This window comes from Rattus rattus, chromosome 1, assembly GCF_011064425.1.
Source record: "Rattus rattus isolate New Zealand chromosome 1, Rrattus_CSIRO_v1, whole genome shotgun sequence".
NCBI classification, from domain to species: Eukaryota; Metazoa; Chordata; class Mammalia; order Rodentia; family Muridae; genus Rattus; species Rattus rattus.
The window spans coordinates 229,959,884-229,982,143 of NC_046154.1; the positions used below are offsets into that span (position 1 = coordinate 229,959,884).

At 38.9% G+C, this 22,260-nt stretch overlaps 1 protein-coding gene across 1 annotated transcript in view; it reads left to right on the plus strand.

Annotated features, from left to right (window-relative positions):
• Positions 1 to 34: 34 nt before the first annotated feature.
• Positions 35 to 22,260, plus strand: part of Mtbp (MDM2 binding protein) — a 66,983-nt gene continuing 44,757 nt past the window's right edge. The window contains exons 1-11 of the mRNA XM_032915586.1: positions 35 to 349; positions 1,112 to 1,192; positions 5,492 to 5,565; positions 5,725 to 5,876; positions 7,386 to 7,444; positions 9,072 to 9,216; positions 10,099 to 10,216; positions 11,672 to 11,806; positions 13,178 to 13,272; positions 14,687 to 14,759; positions 20,434 to 20,551. Of these exons, the coding sequence (XP_032771477.1) occupies positions 232 to 349; positions 1,112 to 1,192; positions 5,492 to 5,565; positions 5,725 to 5,876; positions 7,386 to 7,444; positions 9,072 to 9,216; positions 10,099 to 10,216; positions 11,672 to 11,806; positions 13,178 to 13,272; positions 14,687 to 14,759; positions 20,434 to 20,551 (1,168 nt within the window). The 5' untranslated portion in view covers positions 35 to 231. The remainder of the gene's footprint in view (positions 350 to 1,111; positions 1,193 to 5,491; positions 5,566 to 5,724; positions 5,877 to 7,385; positions 7,445 to 9,071; positions 9,217 to 10,098; positions 10,217 to 11,671; positions 11,807 to 13,177; positions 13,273 to 14,686; positions 14,760 to 20,433; positions 20,552 to 22,260) is intronic.

Here is a 22,260-nt window from a genome sequence, read left to right on the forward strand (position 1 = left end):
CCACCGTCGTGCATTCATCTGCTTCCCCGCCACTCTCGGGTCCCTGCCGGTAGCCGTTTCGTTATGAAAGGAGCAAACAGTGTGGCTACTGAAAGAATAATTTCCCAAAATAATTGGCAGGAAAACCAACGTAGGACATTATTTTCCAGCTAACCTAAGCGGCAGGAAACCGGAAGTGCGCGTTGCGCGCGGCTCTTTTGAGACCTAAAACTGAGCCTGAGTGCGAAGAAGATGGATCGGTACCTGCTGCTGGTCACCTGGAGGGAAGGAAAGTTTCGATCCGTGGCCGGTGGGGAGATCGAGCCCGGGACTGAGGCGTCATCCCTGGAGAGCACCGAGAAACAGCCTCGTAAGCTCTGGGCTGAGAAGAGGCGGGAAAGACCGGTGGGGAGGCGAAGGATTTGAGTTTCTGAAGTCCCGGAGGGAGGAGCCTAGGTCGAATGGTCCCGGGAACATACAACTCTCTGAAGTAGTTTTTATAAGAACTGAACAGTAGTATCATGTCAATGGAAAAGATATAAAATTGTGGGTATTGGATGCCAGTGTCCCAAGTGCTTGGCGAACTGAATATTTACCCGGTTAAATCTCCTGGTGGCATAGTAATCGAATTTTTGCTTTCTGGGGAAGGTATGCATTTAGAAAGTAGTAACCCTTGGTGTACCACCTTGAAGAAAATACAGAAACGATAGGTTTTGCAGATCTGAGTTTACATTCTATTAAGGAAACATGCCACAGTAAAAAAAAAAAAAGAAATGACCAGTTTTAAAAGATTTTTAGCTGCTTTTAGTTTTTTGTTTGCATTGTTTTTTGATGTACCTGATTAGTCTTTATTACATTTTGTTTCGATTAAGCAGACATTTTGAGGAAGAAAAGTATATAGTTCATATATACATCTTTTGGAAGGAAGTTTTGATTTCTTTTACTGATTAGCATATATATAAATCAGGAGAGTTGATTGTTTTCTCTGCTGTGTCAGCACTAGAATAGACTTGATCAACATGTATATGGTATATACCACTTACTGGCCTTCAGATACTCTGATAGTGAAATTGAAACAGACCTAGATTATGTTAACTCTTGAGCCCACTGAATTAGGTCTTTATTTTTATAGATTTGACAGCAACCAATATTTATCACCTCTTGAAGAGAAGCATTAATGATTCAATCCATCCAGATGATAGTACATTCCCCGGTAAGTACAACAGTGTAATGAAATTCCCCCCTAAAGTCTGACACAGCATTTTATTGGAAATCAGTTAGTTTGATAGCCTAGGAGTATAAGAAATACTTGTTGACTTTGAATGAGGCAAAGGGATATGGGGGTATCTTAAATTTTCAACTACATTATTATTCCTGATATTCAAATATTGTAAGTTGTTATAAAAGTTATTTTGGACTTCCAACTTGAGTTCTGCTTCTGTGTAATTCTTGCTCTCCTAGAACTCTTATCTACAGACCAGGCTGGCCTTGAACTCTCAGAGATTCACCTGCTTCTGTCTCCTTAGTGCTGGTATTAGAGGCATGGGCCACCACCACTGCCCTGCTTGTGGACACATTGTTGAAGTTCTTACTCTGACTTCATTACCACACGTGGGTGTTTTATTTCTTGTCCATTTTTACTGATTATCTTAAAACAAAAGCAACTTTGTGCTTGCTAAAGATAGTGTTTTTCCTCTCAGTTCTCAACTGCTTTGACCTTTTGAAGTTATCTGACTCTTTTGGGCAAGAAATCTTTCCTACTTTTAGCTCTATTGGTATTTTACAAATAGCTCTATTTGCTTTGATAATTTCCTTCTTTATCTGATAATATCCTTTAAAGGCCCAGACAATAGGAATATGGAGACAGATCAAATCCTAAAAGCTGTTGGAAATAGATAGCAGGAAAAATGTCATTTTGAGAGCTGCAGCTCTCATGATTCTGTTATAATCTGTTCCCTTCCTTATTAGAGGACCTTCAGTTTCTTGGGCAGCTTTCGCCCCTAAGGATTGATTTCCAGTATGTAGGTGCTGCACTAGCCTATTGTCCAAGTTCTAATGGTACTCGTATTAATTTCTGAAGTTGGTGAAGTTTAGACAGTGCTACTATTATTGCAGCAAAGATTTTCCCTCATTCATGCATTAAATGTGTATGTAAAAGAGCTCTTGAGAATATTCTAGACTGGGTTCTCATGAAAGTATTCTTTCTGCTTATATGGGCATGTTTCTTATAAGACACACCTTTACCCCAGTAATGCAGAACTCTGCAAGTGACAGTGTACTGAAGGCATGAGAGATCATTCCAATACAATAATCAATTAGGCATTAGAGTTGTTCCATGACCTGTAACATTCTTATCAAAGCTAATTAAAAACTCTTGTTGATTTTTAATGGCTCAGTGGATAGGGTTGCTTGCTGCCATGGCTGATAACCTGAGTTCATTCCAAGCGGAGCCTAGAAATTGTCTTCTGATTTCCACACAGAGCTGTGACACACAGGTGCCTACACACACACACACACACACACACACACACACACACACACACACACACAGAGTATAATTTAAAAAAATTCGACACTGATTGGTTTTAAATATTTAAGACAGTGAAAGAAGTAGCAAAGGTAATATTTACTGTGTATTCTGCAAATTAAAACGTGAGATACACTGCAATTGAAGTATTTTGTTTCTTTGTTAAAACTACTGAAAATAGCTGGGCATCACGTTGTTCTTTGCCATCACAGAACTTGTTCAGGCTTAGCATCTTTTCTGTGCTTTGGCAACTTACCTCTAGCTACACCAGCTTCTAGTGTGTTTTCTTTGGGCCGTCAGTATTGGGAAGTGTGCACACATTCCTTTCATATAAGTGTTTTCTGCTAGTATTTTCCCTGGGATATCCTTACCCGTTTTAGCATGTTTGTTACAGTAACCAACCTACAACTCTTGATAGACATTTGAATAGCACTCTCAGCACCAATCATTGGTTTTCTGGCTAGTCTTCATCTTTCTCAGCAGGTACTTTTTCTAGTTATCCATTGGGGGGAAAATGAGCTTATATCAGAAGACCAGGAGGAAACAAAATTGAGATATTTTTCTTTCTCTGTATAACACTGAATAGTAAGATGCTCAGTAATTGGTTAGCAAACTAAAAGTAGCATCATGGTCAGTCACTGCATGGTGCACTTTTTTTTTTTTTTTTTTGATAATGGTTTGGGTACTAAAAAGCTAGGTTGGTATAGTTATATAGACATCTTTGCAAATTGTGTCAGAGTATTTGAACTTCTTCCTAATTGTAGTCAACAGCCATTAAAGTTTTTAATGCAGGGAAGATGATCAGATGTTGTTCTTCCTGTTTATCTTCCTCCTCCCTCCTCCTCCTCCACTACCACCACCTCCTCCTTCTCCTCTTCCTCCTCCTCTTCCTCCTCCTTTTCCTCCTCCTCCTCCTCCTCTTCCTCCTCCTCCTCCTCTTCCTCCTCCTCCTCCTCCTCCTCCTCTTCCTCCTCCTCCTCCTCCTCCTCCTCTTCCTCCTCCTCCTCCCCCCCCTCCCCCTCCTCCTCCTCCTCCTCCTCCTCCTCCTCCTCCTCCTCCTCCCCCTCCTCCCCCTCTCCCTCCTCCTCCCCCTCCTCCTCTTCCTCTTCCTCCTCCTCCTCCTCCTCCTCCTCCTCCTCCTCCTCCTCCCTCCTCCTCCTCCTCTTCTTCTTCTTCTTCTTCTTCTTCTTCTTCTTTGTTTTTCTTTTAAGTGGGTGTGGGGTGTTCATGTGTCTATGCTTGTTATCATGTGTGCATGTCCTAGGGAACCTCCCTTCTCTGCCTCCCAAATGCTGAGATTGTAAGTGTCTGCCCCACCTGCCTGGCTTTTATATAGGCACTGGGGTCCTCGCAGTTGCATGGCACCTGCTTTATCTGTCCTCACCACCTGCAGATCTGCTCTGAGGTACTCTAGTTGTACCAGACTTGTTAGGCACATTAGAGATGGGATTATTACAGAAGATCAGCTGAAGAATGGGGGTGAGGAGGGCTCAGGCAGTGGCCAGCTCAGAGGGGGAGTTAGAGGGAGAATGCCTGTCTTAATGCTGAGGTGGCTTAGTTTAGGAGAAAGGAATCATACATGGCTTTAGAAGTCTGACTGGCATTACTAAGAAGGAGTATGACTTGTTCAGGACACATGGATGGTTGCCTAATGAGATATTGAAGATATAAAAATTGAATATGCCTATATCTCAAACTACAGGAGGGTAGTGCTGGAGATGTAGTTATAAAATCGTCTGGGTATAGATGGAAGCCGTGAAAAAGAGGAGATTGTTTATAGATGGTGGGAAGACACAAAACAAAACAAAACCTCAATATCTCAATGTCAAAGAACACCATTTTTAAGAGACTGTACAGGAGCCAGAATTAGCGCCACAGATCCAACTGATGTGAGGGGAAAGGAGTCACACAGTCAGTCACAACTGTCACCTTTGATTCTTCTCTGACTTATGCTGAGAGAGTAAATATCAACAAAGCTGAAAATTAACCATTTTGTAAAAAGTTATTAGCAACTTCGAGTATAATTTCAATGGCATGTTAGGAAGGAAAAGTCCAGTAGGGCATGGCAAAGCTGATGAGGAAGAGGCCATCACAAGTTGGCAGCATTTTCGGGGGTTTTGAAGAGTGAAGAAAGGGATTCGAAATCTTGAACAGGAGAAGCTAGGACTCCATTGGGAACTACCGCTTTGAGAAATAGGTTTGTGGTTTTCATTAGTGAGGGGAATGGTTTGCAGTACCTGGGTGGGGACCGTTCTGAGGAATTGCCTTTTCTTGGAAGGTCAGGACCTCTTGCATGTTGGCAGGAAGGAGTAAATAAAGACGTAACAGGAAGGCAAGTGGAGTGGTCCATTTCCTGTAAGGACTAATACTCAGGGGTTCCCAGTAAGGACACAGTATTTTGCTGAGCTCTCTGGAAGAAAAGCTTCAGTTGACACTTCAGCACCTTACCTTGGTCCTACAAGTTAAACTCATGGTTCCCTTTCCCTTCCTAGCCTTGAATCTGGTTTCTCTCCATTGCTCTCAATTTCTTTTGACTCCTCTGAGATATGCTTCAGGGTGACCTTTGAGTTCATATTCTCTCTGTGTCTCTCTGTCTGTTTCTCTCTAGTTTATTTTATGGTATTGCATTTTCCAAGTAGAACATTTGCCTGTGACCAGGTAGAACCATGTCTACATAGTCTTTGGAGAGGGAATTGGTTTTAATTAGTAGCCTACTGGTTTTGTGTTACCTATACAAAATTGAGTATTAGCTGTATTTTCTTAAAACATCTTTATAGTAGATTTTAAATAATGATTAAGAAATACTGAGTTTGAATTAATACAAACTTGTAATTTTTCCTTTAAGCAGGTTGGATTTTTTGCAACAGATTTATAACTTACAAAACTATGTTTCAGTATTATACAATTCTCTAAGCAGTAATTTGTTACAGTGACTGCTTTTTTTATTGTCTGCCTTTCTTCTAATAAGTGTGATTTGTTTTCAAGCTTGTTCAGTGGGCGGCACCCCTCATTCCAGGAAGTGGTTCTTTGCAGTGCAAGCAATATGCGGATTTTACCAGGTAATAGCTGTTAGTGAACGCCTTACCTACTATACAGCACTTCATGAATCAACTCTGTTTAATGCTGCCTTTTGATTTGCTGGCTTTGTAATAGCTATAGGAAATGTCTATGCAATGAATGATGACAGAACTCCATCACTTACCACCGTCTTCTGTTAGTTCTGTAGTTCTGATTGGCAAGAGATACATTTCGATGCTGAAAAAGATAAAATCGAAGATGTCCTTCAAGCAAATATGGAAGAATGTCAGAGCGCTGTTGAGTGCTTTGAAGAAGATGACAGTAATAGCAGGGAATCCTTGTCCTTGGCTGAGTATGCTTCTGTGCCTGTACTGCCTTGCAGATATGTAACTGCCCTGTTGTTTGAGACAGGAGGGAAAAGACTGGATATTTTAGCAACTATAGTAGGGGAATTTTAATCAACTGCACTATTTACTACTTCAGTTTTGGAAGACCCTGGGCAGATTACTCCTCTCATCTGATCGCTACCTGAAAACATTGTTTAGGCTTACACAACTGCTAGAATGCCGTTTGCACTGGCTTATCATTGAAGCTATATTCTGTCTAATCCTGTGTTAGCTTGACTTGGGGAATTATTTAATGCTAGCAGATAACACTCAAATCAAACAAAGCACATTGTGTTTTTGGTCTCTGAGACTAAAGCGTGGGATTTGTTTTCCCCAATTATATGCCTCTTCAGCATTTCTGATACTTTTTGTAATCCGTAGGGTTTCTGAGGAATGCCAATTGACTTCTCTTGCAAGCCTCTTGAATCTTGTTAGAATGTGAGAACGATCCAGACACTAAGTTGTGATAACTTTTTTCTTCCTAAGACATTCCATTGCCGGCTCAATGTTAAGTTCCTTTCCTTTTAGTGTCTGTTGTGTGACAGGCAGTGCTTTTGTTTTGTCTTAGTATTCATGTGATTTACCTATAAATTGTATAGGCTTTAAGGATTCCTTCTTCTTGGTGTCACGTGGTGTTGGTGTGCAGGAAACAGTGAACATGAGGGAAGAACTGTGGACTAGGGGTTAGGAATGTACTGTTTGGTTCTGTGAGGTAAAGCTAGGGAGTTAGCTCATCTAGTCTTTGCTTCCTCACTCACCAAGTATGGAAGCACTCTTAGGTACTTTCTAAGATGCCTTCACCAAGCCTTACAAAGATCTTAGCGATCCATATTTTATCACTGTGAAAAAATGAAGTAGGAGTCACCTTATTTCCACAAGAGGGAGCCTGGAAACTATAGTTAGCATAACATGCTTTAGGCTTTTGTTTTAGACAATATTACCTTATGAGGAAGGATTTAAATACCTTTATCCTATATAAAAACTTATTGTGGGAACAGAATTTCAGTATCTGAATAAAACTTATAGGTTTTTAGGAATCTGAGCAAAATATCATATTCTCAGTGAAGACTTAACTATCTCAGAGAAAAAGCGGTGTACTTTATTATTAAAGCCTACTGCTGGCTTGCTTGGAAGATTAGAAAAGTTTTTGGTCTATTATTTATATTGAATATAAAAAATATAACCTGGGGGCTTTCTCATTATTATTATCATTGGTTCTGTTTGTTTTTTGGATGTGGGCTTGTACTTGCAGGTTGAAATATGGCTTTCACACATAGCTCCTTGGTTTTAGGACATTTATTGAAAGGAGAAATACTAATCTTACTGGTGCATGGGTTTGTCAGCTGAGTCAAATAAAATAATGTGTCTAGCATGTGTGACTGTAGCATACAGACCATTATTGACTATTAGGATTATATGATATATATGTGTACTTATATAGGGCATTTTTCTCTAACTGTATCCTTCTATCGTAGCCTATATGAAGAATCAGCAGAAAATCTGCATCAGTTATCAGACAAGCTTCCTGCTCCTGGTAATATGATAACTGTTTTAGATCATTTGTATTTCTTACATTTTATGAATGAGTGACGAGTTCAGCATATTCTGTAGGATACCAATCCTGTAAATTCCAGGACAAATTGCTTCTTTAACTTAGATGGTCAGGATAACACTCTTTTATGGTGCAGATAGCATACACATCACCAAATGGAATGTCGTGCAGTAGGATGAAGCTCTTTGCTCAGCAGTTTTAAAATAGAAACCACTTTTGCTCCTAAAATGGGAAGCATATTTTATAAAATACTATATGATATTATCCATAAATATTGTTCTTTTGGTCCAGTAGCTTTTCTTTATATTACTGAATAGTTATTCGCAAAATTTGGTATTAAATACTTTTGCAGTTTTTTTTTAATGAATGCTTTCATTATTGAATACCATTTGTTGACTGAATGTTTGTGTGATATCTGTACTGTATGTCATGCACTGTTCTGGGAACTGAATATACAGTGGTGTATAAAGCTAGGTAGTTCTAAAGAATCACACACATAAAATTCTTACATTCAAGGAGCTGGTATTTACAGCCCAACTTTACTACAGAATCCTGTATAGAAAATGCAGGGTTTGTCAAGATGGCTCAGTGGTGAAGGGCCCTGGTTGCTCTTGCAGAGGACCTGGGTTATCCTGTCACTTACTTGGCAGCTCATGACCATCTATATCTGCAGTTCCAAGAACTCCAGTGCCCTCTTTTGGCTTCCACGGTGCATCAGAAATGCATGTTCATGTATGCAAACACTCAGACATATAAAATTGAAAAGAAAATAACTGAATGCATTTACAAACATTTTTGTAACTTTTTCACCCAAGGATTGGACCCAAAGCCTTGTACATGTTAAGCTACTCTTCAGCCCATCAGATTTCTTTCAGTCAAATGTGTCAGTTTAAAAATATGTACTAAAATTTTATACAGTTGCTATTTTTATCTAATTAAATGTCTTTGGTTTTCAAATTTTTATTTGGTTTTCATTTCATTTTATTTTCTGGTATTTCAATAAATTTTTAATTTCATATCATTTAAAATGGTATGAAGTAAGTCTTTCTCTTAATGATGCTAGTATAATTGGTTATATTGAATGCTTTATTGTTCTTTAAGAGAAATGATTTATTTGAGCATTGGAATTTTATACTCATTCATTCTTTTTTGGATAACAAAATTAAATGTAGGAGGATATAATGAAATTGCATAGTTTTTCCCCCTGTTGCATATATTGGCATTGATGACCTCCAGAGCAATCCATATAGTTAGCTACTGCTAGACTATATGGTAAGCAATTATGATATAGTTCATTGTTTTCCAGCACGTGCTAGCTGTTTCCATATAGTATGGCATGAACTCAAATGATGAAGTATTATATTTTTTAACTCCTGAAGGTGTGCACAGTTTTAAAATAGTCCTTTATTTTCTAAGTAAGCTTAAGATTCAGTTGTTTAAAGCACTGTTTAGAACTCATATATTTTTATTAAAATTATTTTTTAATAAAGAATATATTATAAATTATAGATAATTTAGAATATATAATATATAATTATATATAATATAATGAATAACAAAATTATTTTATAAATAAAATATTATTAAAATTACGATTTTTCTTTTCTAGGTAGAGCAATGATAGATGTAATACTATTGCCTTCTGACAAAGATCCTCCTAAATTAAAAGAGTGCTTGCCCATTGTGGGGGCCTTGAAACATCTGAAGGAATGGCATTCAGCAAAAGTTATCATAGCAGGAAATCCCTGCGAGACGTAAGCTCCTTCGGTCATATGTCGTTGTTCGTTACCAGGTTTTCAATAGACTGAGCCTTTGGAAAGTACTTTAATGTGAGGAGGTGAAGGTTTCTGTGGTACTGTGATTAGAGACTTGTATCTTTATCAGGAGCTAGATTGTCCTCCTTTCCTAGTTCTAAGATGTTCAAGGTCTTGGTAGATCCTGTCAGTGCTGATGCATAGTCACTATTGAGCACCGTTTCTCCAAATGCACTGTGCACTCTTAGGCTTTCAGGACCTGTGTGCACTAGGGTGGCAGCTCCACTGTACTCGTCATAATCCATCTGCTTTCTGTGGGCACAGGCCAAGGCACACACAGCTACATTTATGACGCATTAGTAGAGGTCAGTTGTGCACTCTACTTTTGATTCCGAACTTAGTGCTCAAACAGGTCTTATTAACCTTATGATTTCATTTTCGATGTAACAAATGAAGCACTTAAAGAACGCTTACTAAGCCAGGCATAGCAGTAGATGCAGGTGAGCTCCCTGCATGGAAGTACAGGCAAAGCAGGAATGCCTACAGTCAAGATGGCCTGTGACCAAGTGTTGCCATGAGAGTCATAAAAGCCATGCAGGTCATTCAGGGTGGCAGTTTAGTTTTTTTGAGGCTGAGGGACTGACATTGAGTCTGTGTGTACATCTGACATGGTTAAGCCAGCAGTAACTGGAAGTTCTCTTTATATAGTTAGGGGTGATAACTCTGAATATAAGTGAATGTAACAGCCCTTCCCCAGAGACTACCTTAATGGGTAATTAATATTAATAGAAAATTGCAGTTTCCTCTCCTAGGCTGTAGTTAAAATGTAGCCATTAAAAAAATTACCATCATTTAATTATCAAAATCTTTTTTTTTTAACAGAAATTGTCAGAAAATTGCAGAATACCTTTCAGCTAATGTTGTACCTTTAGAGGAGTTCAGAAATGCCATTGACTCAAGGGAACTGTGGAGGGGAGAGATTCAGATGCGGGAACGAAAGGTAACTGGTTTCATAGCTTTGCCTTGTACAAAAGAAAGACATTTGGACTTTGCTTAGGTACAACTGAAGTCAATGCCAGGGTCCCTGGGGAGGATGTTCTGTACTGACACCAAGTGGAGTTTTCTGCAAAGATATAAACAGTGCATCTGCTCATAGTAGTGGCCCCTGAGCTGCATAGTACTACAGAAAACTACCTGAGACGTACAAGTTCAGTTGGTCCAATTTTTACATTTTTATTAGATTTGTTTTAGTTGTGATTTCAGTAGTCACTGTGGTTATGTTTTAGGTGTGGCTGTTGTAGAGTGTGGTATTTTGAGAACAGTGCTGGACGTTAGCCATGTTGTTTACTCAAGTCGCTTTGTTTGACTGCTGTATTATCTACCAGACACAGTACTGGGAGCAGTTACCTATGGATCCTTAGGTGATCTTGGTCATTTACACACCAGCTCACTGGAACCAAGTCTGTCTAGACTTACATACTAGCTTATCCAGGTTTTACAAAGATTCAGTCTTCAGGTAAACAGTCTCTGCAGATTGTGTTAATAGAACTAATTAATCAATTAATCTTTTACTATGGCTCAGTGCTGATTAATTAATTGATTGATTAACTAGCATTGAGCCATAGTGGAACTGTTGATAATGTGATTTTGAGAATTGCCTTTTCATTTTCTGAAGTCATGTGCTTACCTGTGATCAGATCATGCCTGAGTTCTTACAGGATTCTTTTACTCCTTTAGTATGAAATTACACACCCATCAGTCCACAGTATATATTTAAAACTTGGAGTCATTTCATAGCTTTCAGTCAGCAGTCATTCTGGTGATTAAAGATATAGATTCTAGAGTTACAATGCCTAAATTCCAATCCTGACTCTGTTTCGGTTTTGCGTGACTTCTTGGTACCATAGTTGTTTTGTTGTCTAAGCCAGGGATGATAATAATAACTCATAGGACCTATTTGACTTATGAGTGCACAGTAATGGCACAGGAAGTCCTGTTGGTCAGAACTGTCACATCTTTACTGTTAACAGTCGTACTACTGCTACTTCTGTGGTAACTGCCTTTCTCATCACCCACCTTGAAGATCAGCTGTGCGAGGCCCTGTGTTACATGTCTGGTAGTGAAGAACACAGGCAGCTCTGTCTCACTGTAACTCACACACTGGTAGGAGCAGGCACTAAATGTGTACCAGCGAGGTTACTTGGAATGAGTTAGTGTACTGTTGCTGACTAACCAAGGATCACTCAGAGCTTTTGATGAAAGATTGGTATTTAAGTAAATAGTACAGTATGTACCTAATAGGAAGAACTACTCACTGAGCTGCAGTATCAAAAGTTCACATTTGTATATCTATTTATACAAATAGATCAGTTTCTTCTCAATATTTTCATTCTAATAAAGTATATTAATCTTTACTCATAACCCCTATAATTGAGTTCTCTTGGTTTCTTTTCAGTTTGGATTTGAAGTTAATTTTCCTGAATTTTGTTTAAAAGGAGTTACACCTACAAATGTTAGTGCATATAATTTAAATACCTGCTTTCTTGCCAAAAAGATAGCATCATCTAAGGATAAGAATATTTTGCCTAAGGTAATGTACAACATTTAATTTTTTTTCTTTTGCTATCATCCATTTGTTCCATTTTGTTCTGTGAAATACTCTTGAATCTTACTTGCTGTTACTAACACATATGATTTGTGCTCACCGGCGTACCTCATAGAACTTCTATAATTGAGTGTTTGAGCTACATTGTGTGATGAACATTACACATTGGGGAGACTGATAGCTGTAGAGTATTGTTTTAAAGTCAGTGTAAGCCTGAATTGATCTGGAGTTAGAGGTTACTATGTGACCCTTTTAAGAGCAGTGAAAAGCTAGATGGCTACATAGGCCCGGCTTGAAACTTGACTCTTCACCTGCTGTATACTGTACAGTCCTGGGTAGATTGGCAGCTCATTTATGAAACGAGAGCAATAACATGTTACAAAGTTACTAGGAAAATTAAATGAGGTTAGAGATGAGACCTGATCCAGAGCCTGGATTAGGCTTAACTTGTGGTATTAGGCATTTTAATTCTCTTTTCATATCTCCTATAGATTTGTTCTTCAAATGTAAATTATAAGATATAATAATTAAAAGAATTTATCTAGGATTTTTTTTTACTGTTGTCGTTTTTGTTTTTAAGTATTGAAAGCCAGGAGAAGAGGTCCTTTATATGTGCTTTTGAAATCCATCTTAAAATACCTAGTTTAAGAGCATGTCAAATACAGAGGTTGTAAAAATGATGGTTAGTGCATTCTGGTGAAAGGGCAATGGAGAAAAGGATGCCACTCTGCTGTGATTCCATTTCCCAGTGCTGTTTTCTATAAGCAGCTTGCCATGCGTGTCTTCCACTGGGATCTCCAGTTCTTTCTAAACCTTATACTCAGAAGATCTAGTGACAGCTTCTCTTTTTTGGCATTGTAAAGTAAAATAATCTATTCTTAAAATATTTTTTTTGCTTCTATTGAGAATATTCTTTCAATGAATTAAAGTGAAATTGGTGGCATGGTGGCAGGGGCAGGGGCTGATGGCACACAAACTGAATTGCAAGCATGAAGCAAAGAACGCAAAAGCCCGCCTTCATCTCACAAGCCAGCCCCAAGCCCTAGCCCCTTAAGGCTCCCCGAAGAAGAGAGCCAGCAGCTAGGACCACACCTTCAAATGCCCAGACGGTGGGGGCCATGCTATTCAGACTACTACATGCCCTCATATGTGCATTCATGGGAGGGTGGGGGAAAAGAAGTAGGGTGGGGAAGGAGGCTCTGCTCTTGTTTTCTGAAAACTAAAACTGATTTCTCTTCGGATGTGTTCATGCTTCCTGTGAGGCTTTTAAAATTTTAAACTAATAATCAGTAATTTGTTTGCTTTCATTTCATTTGCAGGGTTTAAAGTAGTAAACAATTTGACTTTCTTTTCTAGGTTTTCCATTATTATGGTTCTGCTTTAGAATTTGTGCAGATGATAAAATTATCAGATCTCCCCTCCTGTTACGTGTCGGATATCGAATTTGAGTTGTATCCTTTTGTTGATATGTTCATTTTATTTTACATTCTGTGGGTCGGGTAGAGTGGTTTAGTACCAGCAGGTAAATGTGTGTTAGATTTACGTTGCTTTTTACTTCCTTGTGTTCATTGTTCAATGCTCATGGGGTCTCAGGGGAAGGGTTTTCTCCACGTTCTGCTGTCAGAAATCTTTCCCCCAAGCCAGTCAGCCTTTCTTTCATTGTAGACTGCTTGCTGTGGGCAGGATTATGGAAGGAATATGGAGCTGACTGAACCTGGCTTCCTTGATGCGGCTGTAATGTTGAGTGCTTGAGCACGGGCCACATCTACACACAGAGTGGCATTAATTGGAACTGTCCTGCCCAGCACTCTGTCTGGATACACCCACATTGGTGTTTTCTTACTGCTTTATTTAGTTCCAAATGTCATTTAAGAATCACTTTCCCTTTTCTGGAAGCCAAGGTGCCTCTCTATGACTCTGTTTTTCTCTTGATACTGTTCTGCTAAAGACGGATTGTGGGGTGTGTGGGTGTGACTCTTAGCCACACTTTTCTCCCAGTTCCAGAGTTGGGTTTCTAAAAGGTCTCACTTGCACAAACCCACTTGTATCAAGAAAGGGCAGAAAAGCACACATGAAGCTGTTTCTATGATTTCACTTTACATTTAGACGTTGGATCCTGCCCTGAGATAATTCAGTATATTTTTTCCTCATCATGGTTTTAAGAAAAGTTTTAAAGTCTATCCCCAACTCCTACCCCACGCTTCATGTACTAACATATGTGTCTAGAATGGGCAGAAGGCTTCTTCCTGTTTGGCCCCTTTGTGCTTAGGAGCATCAGAGGAGAATGTTAGAAATATGTGGGGAAAGCAGAAAACACAATTCTGACTTGCTCAGATATTTCTTTTGCCATCAGTATGATAGATTTATGAACATTAGTTGGATGATACATCTTTCTGTGCTTTTAAGTAACTATAAACACCACCATATATATCTGAAATATTCAGAGTCTTCTCAGGGGGTGGGTCACTTGTGTGTAGATCGGGGACAGCTAGCAGGAATCGCTTGTGTCCTTCCACCAGGACGGTTGTCAAAGGGCAGACACCTTTCCCCCGAGCCACTCACTGGCCCAGAACGGACATGTTACATTGCATAATTGCTGGTTTGAATGGACCACTAAGCTAGCACCCTTGAATTTTTTAAAGCAGAGGTTCTTTTTTTACTCACTCCTTCTTTTTATTCTTTGTAGTAGATACTCAGAACTAATAATTAAGGAAATAATGTATAATGGAAAGAATAATTGTTAATTGTTATACTTAAGCTTAGTGATTTTTCAGGGAATGATGGGAGAGTAATAGTCAAGCTGTTTTTCCCAAGTCAAGCTATTTCCTGGTTACTAGTCTCTCATTCTTTAACTCCTTAGTACAGAGAGGTAACTGGGCACTGCACGAGGCAGAATTCCATGCTGCTGTTGGAACAGATCTCTTCCCTGTGTGGCAAGGTACAGAAGACTTTGTTCATTGTATCGCTAATACTTAACGTTTCAGTACATGTTTTAAAAAAGTAAATACAGCTCTTGCTTTTGAATATGGTACCATAATACAGCTTTGCCAGTAGTTCATGTTAAGATATTGCTCAAATGTTCTGTAGACAAAGTGACACTTGATTTTATAAAGAACTTTCAGAAATAAACCTTATAGCAATTTTAAAAGTTATTTTAAATTTTAGGATGTGGTGTTAATCTCTTCTGTGATATCTCATTCCAGCTCTGGGAAGCCATTGTATGACTGTGTTATCTTTTCATGTAGGACAGGAGATGGGAGTAAGAGACTTATAACACCATTGGATGGTTATTCTGTATATTACAATTTTCTTCTATATCCCAGTGCTACAGGAGAGACCTGTAGCTATTTTAATGTGTATATCTTATGATACATTTGATGTCTTTTTAACACTAAAAAAAACTGAGACATATAGGATTCTACGCAGAATCTTGTGTCTAAAGTCATTTTATATCATTTTTAAGAAGGAAAACACGTCTTGATTTCTTTCTGGAAATTTTGTCAACCATTGCATTTCTGTAGAAATGATTTTAATGTGCAAGCACTTACTGGCTGTATTTATGTAACACTTTCTTACCCTTGTCTTACCAGTCTACTAACAAGGGCTCCTGGGAGCAGATAGTGATTACTATAATTTCAACAGTCTCCCCAGGGTGGTATATTAGGCTGGGGTTGTTATTCCCTTAGAAGACTGGTGCTCTAAAGAGAATGTGATTTTAAGGCGATCTCTTATATGCTTATATGATCCCTTAAGATTTTGGATTCCAGTCCCATTTTCCTATACACATAGTAGCATTTGGAATAATGTTTCAATATATTTTGGATGAACTGGCCTTTGATGGTATCAAGTTAAAGTCACACATATGCCTATGATTTGTTTAATGAAGATATGAAATGACCCTTAGTCTATCTAGTTATTGAAGGTAATGCTTGTCCCAGAAATTAGCAAAGTTATTTAATACCTCACGTGCAGCTGTTTTGTTTTAAATTTGCTCCTGGAACTCTGAGTGTATAGCATCAGTGTAGAATGCACAGGTCATGTGTGTATAAGTGAGGCCTTATACATTCCTTTTGGCAGTGCAGCAGAGGGAGGTACATAGAGCTGGTGCTGCCTAGTCAGGTTTACTCTTACTGGGATCAAACGCCATGACCAAAAGCAAGTTGGGGAGGAAAGGGGTTATTTGGCTTACACTTCCTGACCATAATTCAAACAGGGCAGGAACCTGGAGGTAGAAGCTGATGCAGAGGCCATGGACCGGCGCTGCTTACTGCTTACTTTTCATAGCTTGCTTCAGCCCAAGATTCCTAGCCTAGGGATGGCACCACCCACAATGGGCTGCATCCTTCCTGATTGATTATTTTCTTGCTTTTTCTAAGGTGTAATTTTCCTCCTTCTGTTTGAGTTTTTATCATTTATTATCCTTTGTAGGGCTATCTTTGTGAGAAGAAATTGTGTAAATTTGTTTTTGTCATGGGATATCTTGGTTTCTCCATCTATGTTAATTGAGAGTTTTGCTGGGTATAGTAGCCTGGGCTAGCATTTGTTCTCTCTTAGGGTCTATATGACATCTGCCCAGGATTTTCTGGCTTTCAGTCTCTGGTAAGAAGTCTGCTTTAATTCTGAAAGGTCTGCCTTTATATGTCACTTGACCTTTTTCCCTTACTGCTTTTTAATATTCTTTGTTTGTATTTGATGTTTTGATTATTATATAATCAACGGAGTTTCTTTTTCGGTTCATTCTATTTGGAGTTCTGTAGGCTTCTTGTATGTTTATAGGCATCTCTTTCTTTAGGTTCAGGAAGTTTTCTTCTATAATTTTGTTGAAGATATTTATTGGCCCTTTAAATTGGGAGTCTTCACTTTCTTCTTTACCTGTTATCCTTAGGTTTGGTTTTCTCATTGTATCCTGGATTTCCTGGATGTTTTGGGTTAGGAGTTTTTAGCATTTCTTTGACTGTTGTGTCAATGTTTTCTATGGTATCTTCTGCCCCTGAGATTCTCTCTTCTATCTCTTGTATTCTGTTGGTGATGCTTGCATCTACGACTCCTGATCTCTTTCTATCTCCAGGCTTGTCTCCCTTTGTGATTTCTTTACTGTTTCTGTTTCCAATTTTAGATTCTGGATGGATTTGTTCAATTCCTTCACCTGTTTGGTTGTGTAATTCTTTAAGGGATTTTTGTGTTTCCTTTTTAAGGGCTTCTACCTGTTTACCTGTGTTATCCTGTCTTTCTTTAAGGAAGTTACTTATGTTCTTCCTAAAGTCCTCTATCATCATGAGATTTGATTTTAAATCCAAATCTTGCTTTTTCAGTGTGATGAGGTATCCAAGGCTTGCTGTAGTGGGAGAACTGGGTTCTGATGATGCCAAGTAGTGTTAGTTTCTTTTCCTTATGTTCTTGCACTTGCCTCTGGCTGTCTGCTTATCTCTAGTGTTACCTGTCCGTCCTGTCTGGCTGCAGCCTGTCTCTCCTGTGATCCTGGTTGTGTTAGAACTCCTCAGAGCCTGTCACTCTCTGTGATCATATGATTCTGGGATCCTCTAATCCTGAGATCCTGGTTGTGTCCTATCTCTTGGGAGTCAAGCTTCCTCTGTGATCCTGTGATCCTGGGCGTTTCAGAGCAACTCTGATCCTGGGTGAATTAGAGCACCTGGGAGTCTGGCTTCCTCTGGGTGTTATGGTACTTGGTGGGGAGTCAGCACCCAATATTTCCTCAGCGCACTGGTTTAGACCAGAAGGGATCTGTTCCCTTGGCTGGGCGGGGGTTCCTTCTTCCCTTGATCCTGGGGAACCCCGTTACTCCGGGTGTTGGGGCAGATGCTGTGGCTCCTCACCTCTGATCCTGAGATTGTTAGAGCACCTGGGAGTCGCGCTTCCTCTGGGTGTTGTGGGACTGGGTCTGGAGCCAGCGCCCAGTATCTGCTCAGGGCATTATCTGGTTCAGACCGGAATGCTCTGATTTCTTTCTTGAAGTTCAGTGCTGTATATGTAGCCTTGGGTTGGCTTTTTCTTTTCTTTCTTTCTTTCTTTCTTTCTTTCTTTCTTTCTTTTTTTCTTTCTTTCTTTCTTTCTTTCTTCCTTTCTTTCTTTCTTTCTTTTTTTTTTTTGTACTAATTTTGCTAAAAAAGTTTTTATTTAGTATATAAGAAATGGGTTTCATTGTGACATTTTCATACTGTGTGTCATTACACTTTGTTGGTTTTGGACCTTTGTTTGTTTAGTTGTTGTTTATCAAAAAATGTCCTACTATGTGTTAGACACTTACTCAGCTATTGAAGACAGCAGGAAGACAAGAACCCCTTCTTGCTGAAGTATTAATGTACACGAGCATCAGGAATGTCTCAGTTTTACAGTATCCTTCATCTCTCTCTTTGTCTTTGATTAACTCTAAAGTCTGCACGAGGAATTCTTACTGTAAGGCTTTTCTTGACTTCATGAGGATATTAGAGAGTCTTATAGCACTACTCCGTGGTTAGAAAATGCCGTTTTTAAGGGGAATTTGCAGTTTTAAGTCTGATGCCATTAGTGATTGCTCATTAGAGAGGAGCTGATGTGATGACTGGATGGGGTTTGACAGTGAGGGTTGAAATGTGCTGCTGGCCTTTGAGTTGTGGACTCACAAAGGCAGCCCCAGAGCATCATTATAGTCATGGTCTCAAGTCATCGGAGAGCCAGTGAGGGGGTGAGAATGCTGACTAGAATCCAAGTCTGTTATGATTCAGGGTAAGCAATGACATATTTTATAGGACATTAAAACTTGGGAGGTTCAGAAATATTTGTGTTTATCTTTATTTTAAATATTCATAGCAAATATTTAATCATAATTAGGCTATTTAAAAAAATGGGACCACGGTAGTGAGTCATGAATCAGTATATAAGCCATATGTACAACTTCCTTTAGCACCCATAGACAGCTGTAAGTGGGAACTTCCTGGCACTTTCCCCTCACCGTGGGGTCAGCCTTTTCCTCACCTTTCAGCTGAAGCAGACTCTTCTTTCATGGCCTCTGTTTTTGGACAGTGATGTCTTTTTTTTTTTTTTTTTAAGTGAAAGGACCGAGTTTTAGTATTTAGAGAACTAGATGTGTCTTTTATATTGATTGATTATTTTTTATTGCTAAATACTTTACTTCTAATTGCTAATATTTGGCTGTTTAAAATACACTTAACTTTTCAAAAGTTTTCCCTGTAATAATGAAGACAAACACTTCCATTTTCCCTAATTTTATACCTATAATTAAGAATGCATAAGTAAAAATAATAAATAACAACAGAGCTAACATTGTAAAATCCTAATTCAGTGTCACATACTCACAGTACTAATCCATTTACACAGGGCAATTAAAACAGATTTTCATTAGGTTTAAGATATTTGACTAATGCTTTGCCTAAATTTCTCCAGAGTTTTTATAAAATTAATGTTCTTTATTAGAATGTGTGATGGATGTAACTGCATTTCTAAAGTAGACGATATAACTCCTAAAGTTGTAATTTATTTTATTTAGTCCTTAATCAAAATGAGAATTTAGATAAATACATCATAGTGATTCTTTTGAGCAAATATTTAGGAAACATCTGTATGCTTAGTCTTGAGAATACAAATATGAAGTTGAATTTGCTCATAAATCAGTCAGAAGCTGCTGCGTGTTTGTGTGTGTGTGTGTGTGTGTGTGTGTGTGTGTGTGTCTAATTTGTTATCTTTTGCATTTTACCTACTAGCACTAAATCTATTATTTCCAGGAATGAAAGTTTCTTTTTTGCCCTCAGATATGATTATGAAGCCACAAAAATAATCAACATAGCTAAAGTGTTTAAGGTTATGGTGCCACACATTTTGGGTACTCAGTTCCTCAGTGTTTTTTAGATATGTAAAGGTATCATACCAACAACCTCTTACACTACACACAGATACAGAAAATATATGTAACGAAATGTCCTAGTTACTTTTCCTGTTGTCATGGTAGATTTTCTGATAGAGACACCTTAAGAGAGGAAGGGTTTAGTCTAGCTCACAGCGCAAGGGTACATTACAGTCAATCATGGTGGGGAGGGTGTGGCATCTGGATCTTAAAGCACCAGGTCATATTGCACCTAGAGCAAGAAGGCAGAACATAGATTGCTCATATTCAGACTGCTCTTACCCCTACCTCCATTGTTCAGGCCTGGATCCAAGCCCAGGCACTGTGACGCCCACTGTTTGGGAAGGCCTTTCCACTTCAGTTAGCGTAATTAAGATAACCCCTCACAGGCGTGCCTGTGAACTACCCAATCTACATAGCTTCTCACAGTTGTGCCTGGAGGTCTGGCTCTCCATACCTAGATCTTATCAAGTTGTCAATCAACACGGACCATTAGACACAGTTTTCAGAAATAATTATCCTAGTGGAAAGGGGAGACTATAGTTTGAGATCCATCTTTCTGTTTTGCTTGTTTCTCTTCTCTTTGGTTTTGTGGGGGAAGGGTGTGGGACCTTTTTCTTTTGTGTCTGCAGAGAATGCTTGAGAGAGCATTACTCAGTATCTGCTAAATGTGTGGAATATGAATTTCCCATGACATTTGTCAGCTGTGGATTTCAGTCTGCAAGCAATCACAGTGTGCTGTGTTCTTCTTCAGGTTGGTGCTCTCTTTGTATTGCCATGTACTGTTAGCAATGTACTTCTCCCACCTCCCAACCAACTGGCCTCAAGAAAGTGGAAGGAATACATAGCTAAGAAGCCCAAGACCATCAGTGGTAAGTCTGAGTCTTTCAGATGTTTTGTTGGTATATCGGAGATAACTTAAGTGGAAGAAGCCTTTATTAGAATTTATTGTTTAATACCTCAAACCATGTCTACAAAAAAGGGTAGTAGTCTAAAGGCAGGACTTGGGTTAATTAGGTAGCTACTTAAATTAATATTGGATTCTAAGATGTATCAATTTGATGCATCTTAGAACAAAATAGGTGAAAATGAGATGGTTCATGTGTTACATGAGCCCATGTCTACAATTTTCTGAAGACACTGGAACTTAATTATTTTATGGATTAGTCGTGCCCCACAGTGTCATAGATATGTTGCAATATAACTTATAATAACTGTATATTGCTTTGTCTTCATGTCACAGATAAGGACATTGGTGCTCAGAGGACTTAGCAGATAATTGGCAGAAGCTTGGTCGAGTTCTGGCACTGCCAGCTTCTTGTGCTGGGTTTTTGAGAACACTAACCTCTACTTAAACCTCTGATAATCTAGGAAGGCTCAGTGTAAGGGGCGCTGAGGTCCTTGTGCTCACCCATGAGCACTAGGGAAACCAGGAATGTTAAACACACAACACATGGGGTTGTTTGCTTGTTTTGTTTTGTTCTTAAAGGCTCTTTTCAGGCTCTTTTCAGGCTCTTTTTAATTTTAAGAAGCCCTTTTAAAAAGATTTATTTATTTATTTTATGCATATGAGTACACTGTCACTGTTTTCAGACACACCAGAAGAGGGCATCAGATCTCTTTACAGATGGTTGTGAGCCACCATGTGGTTGCTGTGAATTGAACTCAGGACCTCTGGAAGAGCAATCAGTTCTCTTAACCACTGAGCCATCTATTTCTTCAGCCCTTAGGTGTTGTCTCTTTAAAGGAAGAGATATGTTTCCTGCCCAGAAGGCTGGGAACAGTGGTCGTTAATAGCCTGGTGACCTTTGCACCAGATCTTTCCCCAGATCTTAAGATGTCACATATAGTCAATCTGTGGAACCCATCTTTGTGGAAGAGGTCACATGTACTTCACAAAGTGTTTTATGTAATCATGTCTTAAGCTTTATTGTTCACAAGGAATTAATTATCACCAAGAATTTTTTTTCCAAATTGGGCTGCATCTGTATGTATCTAAGGCAAACTGCTGAGAGTCGGTCTCTAGATTACAAACCAACACTCGCTACTGAGCCGTGTTGAAAAGATCCACACTGCTGTCTGTGGTTACAGAGACCCTCCACACTTCAGATATCAGCTGATTGGGCAGTGCTAGAACACATGTAAGTACAGGTTTAACCTGCCTTGGCTGCTCATGGGGAATGGATGCAGCTGGTGTTTTCTAAGGTGATTCAACAAAATCAGAAGTAGATTTACAGAGCAGGAGTGTAGTAGGTTTCCCTCATACTGCATGAAGTTATGGGAAACTATGTTATCATCGTGTTTATGACTACACACACACACATACACACATATATATATATGTATATATTTGTATCTCTTAAATATACTCAGTATATCGGGGTAGCTCATCATTGCTTGTTTTTCTTGTATCTTTGAACAACTTCAAGTAGCTGCTAAGTCGACAGTTGTTAATTCTAAGAAAGTTTATTGATTGAGAATTTACAGTTTTTCCTCCCATGATTTTTATTGTACCTAAGAAAATACCTTGTACTTTGAGTCCAAGTTTTAGACTCACTGTCTCTCAAAGCTCAGGGATGGA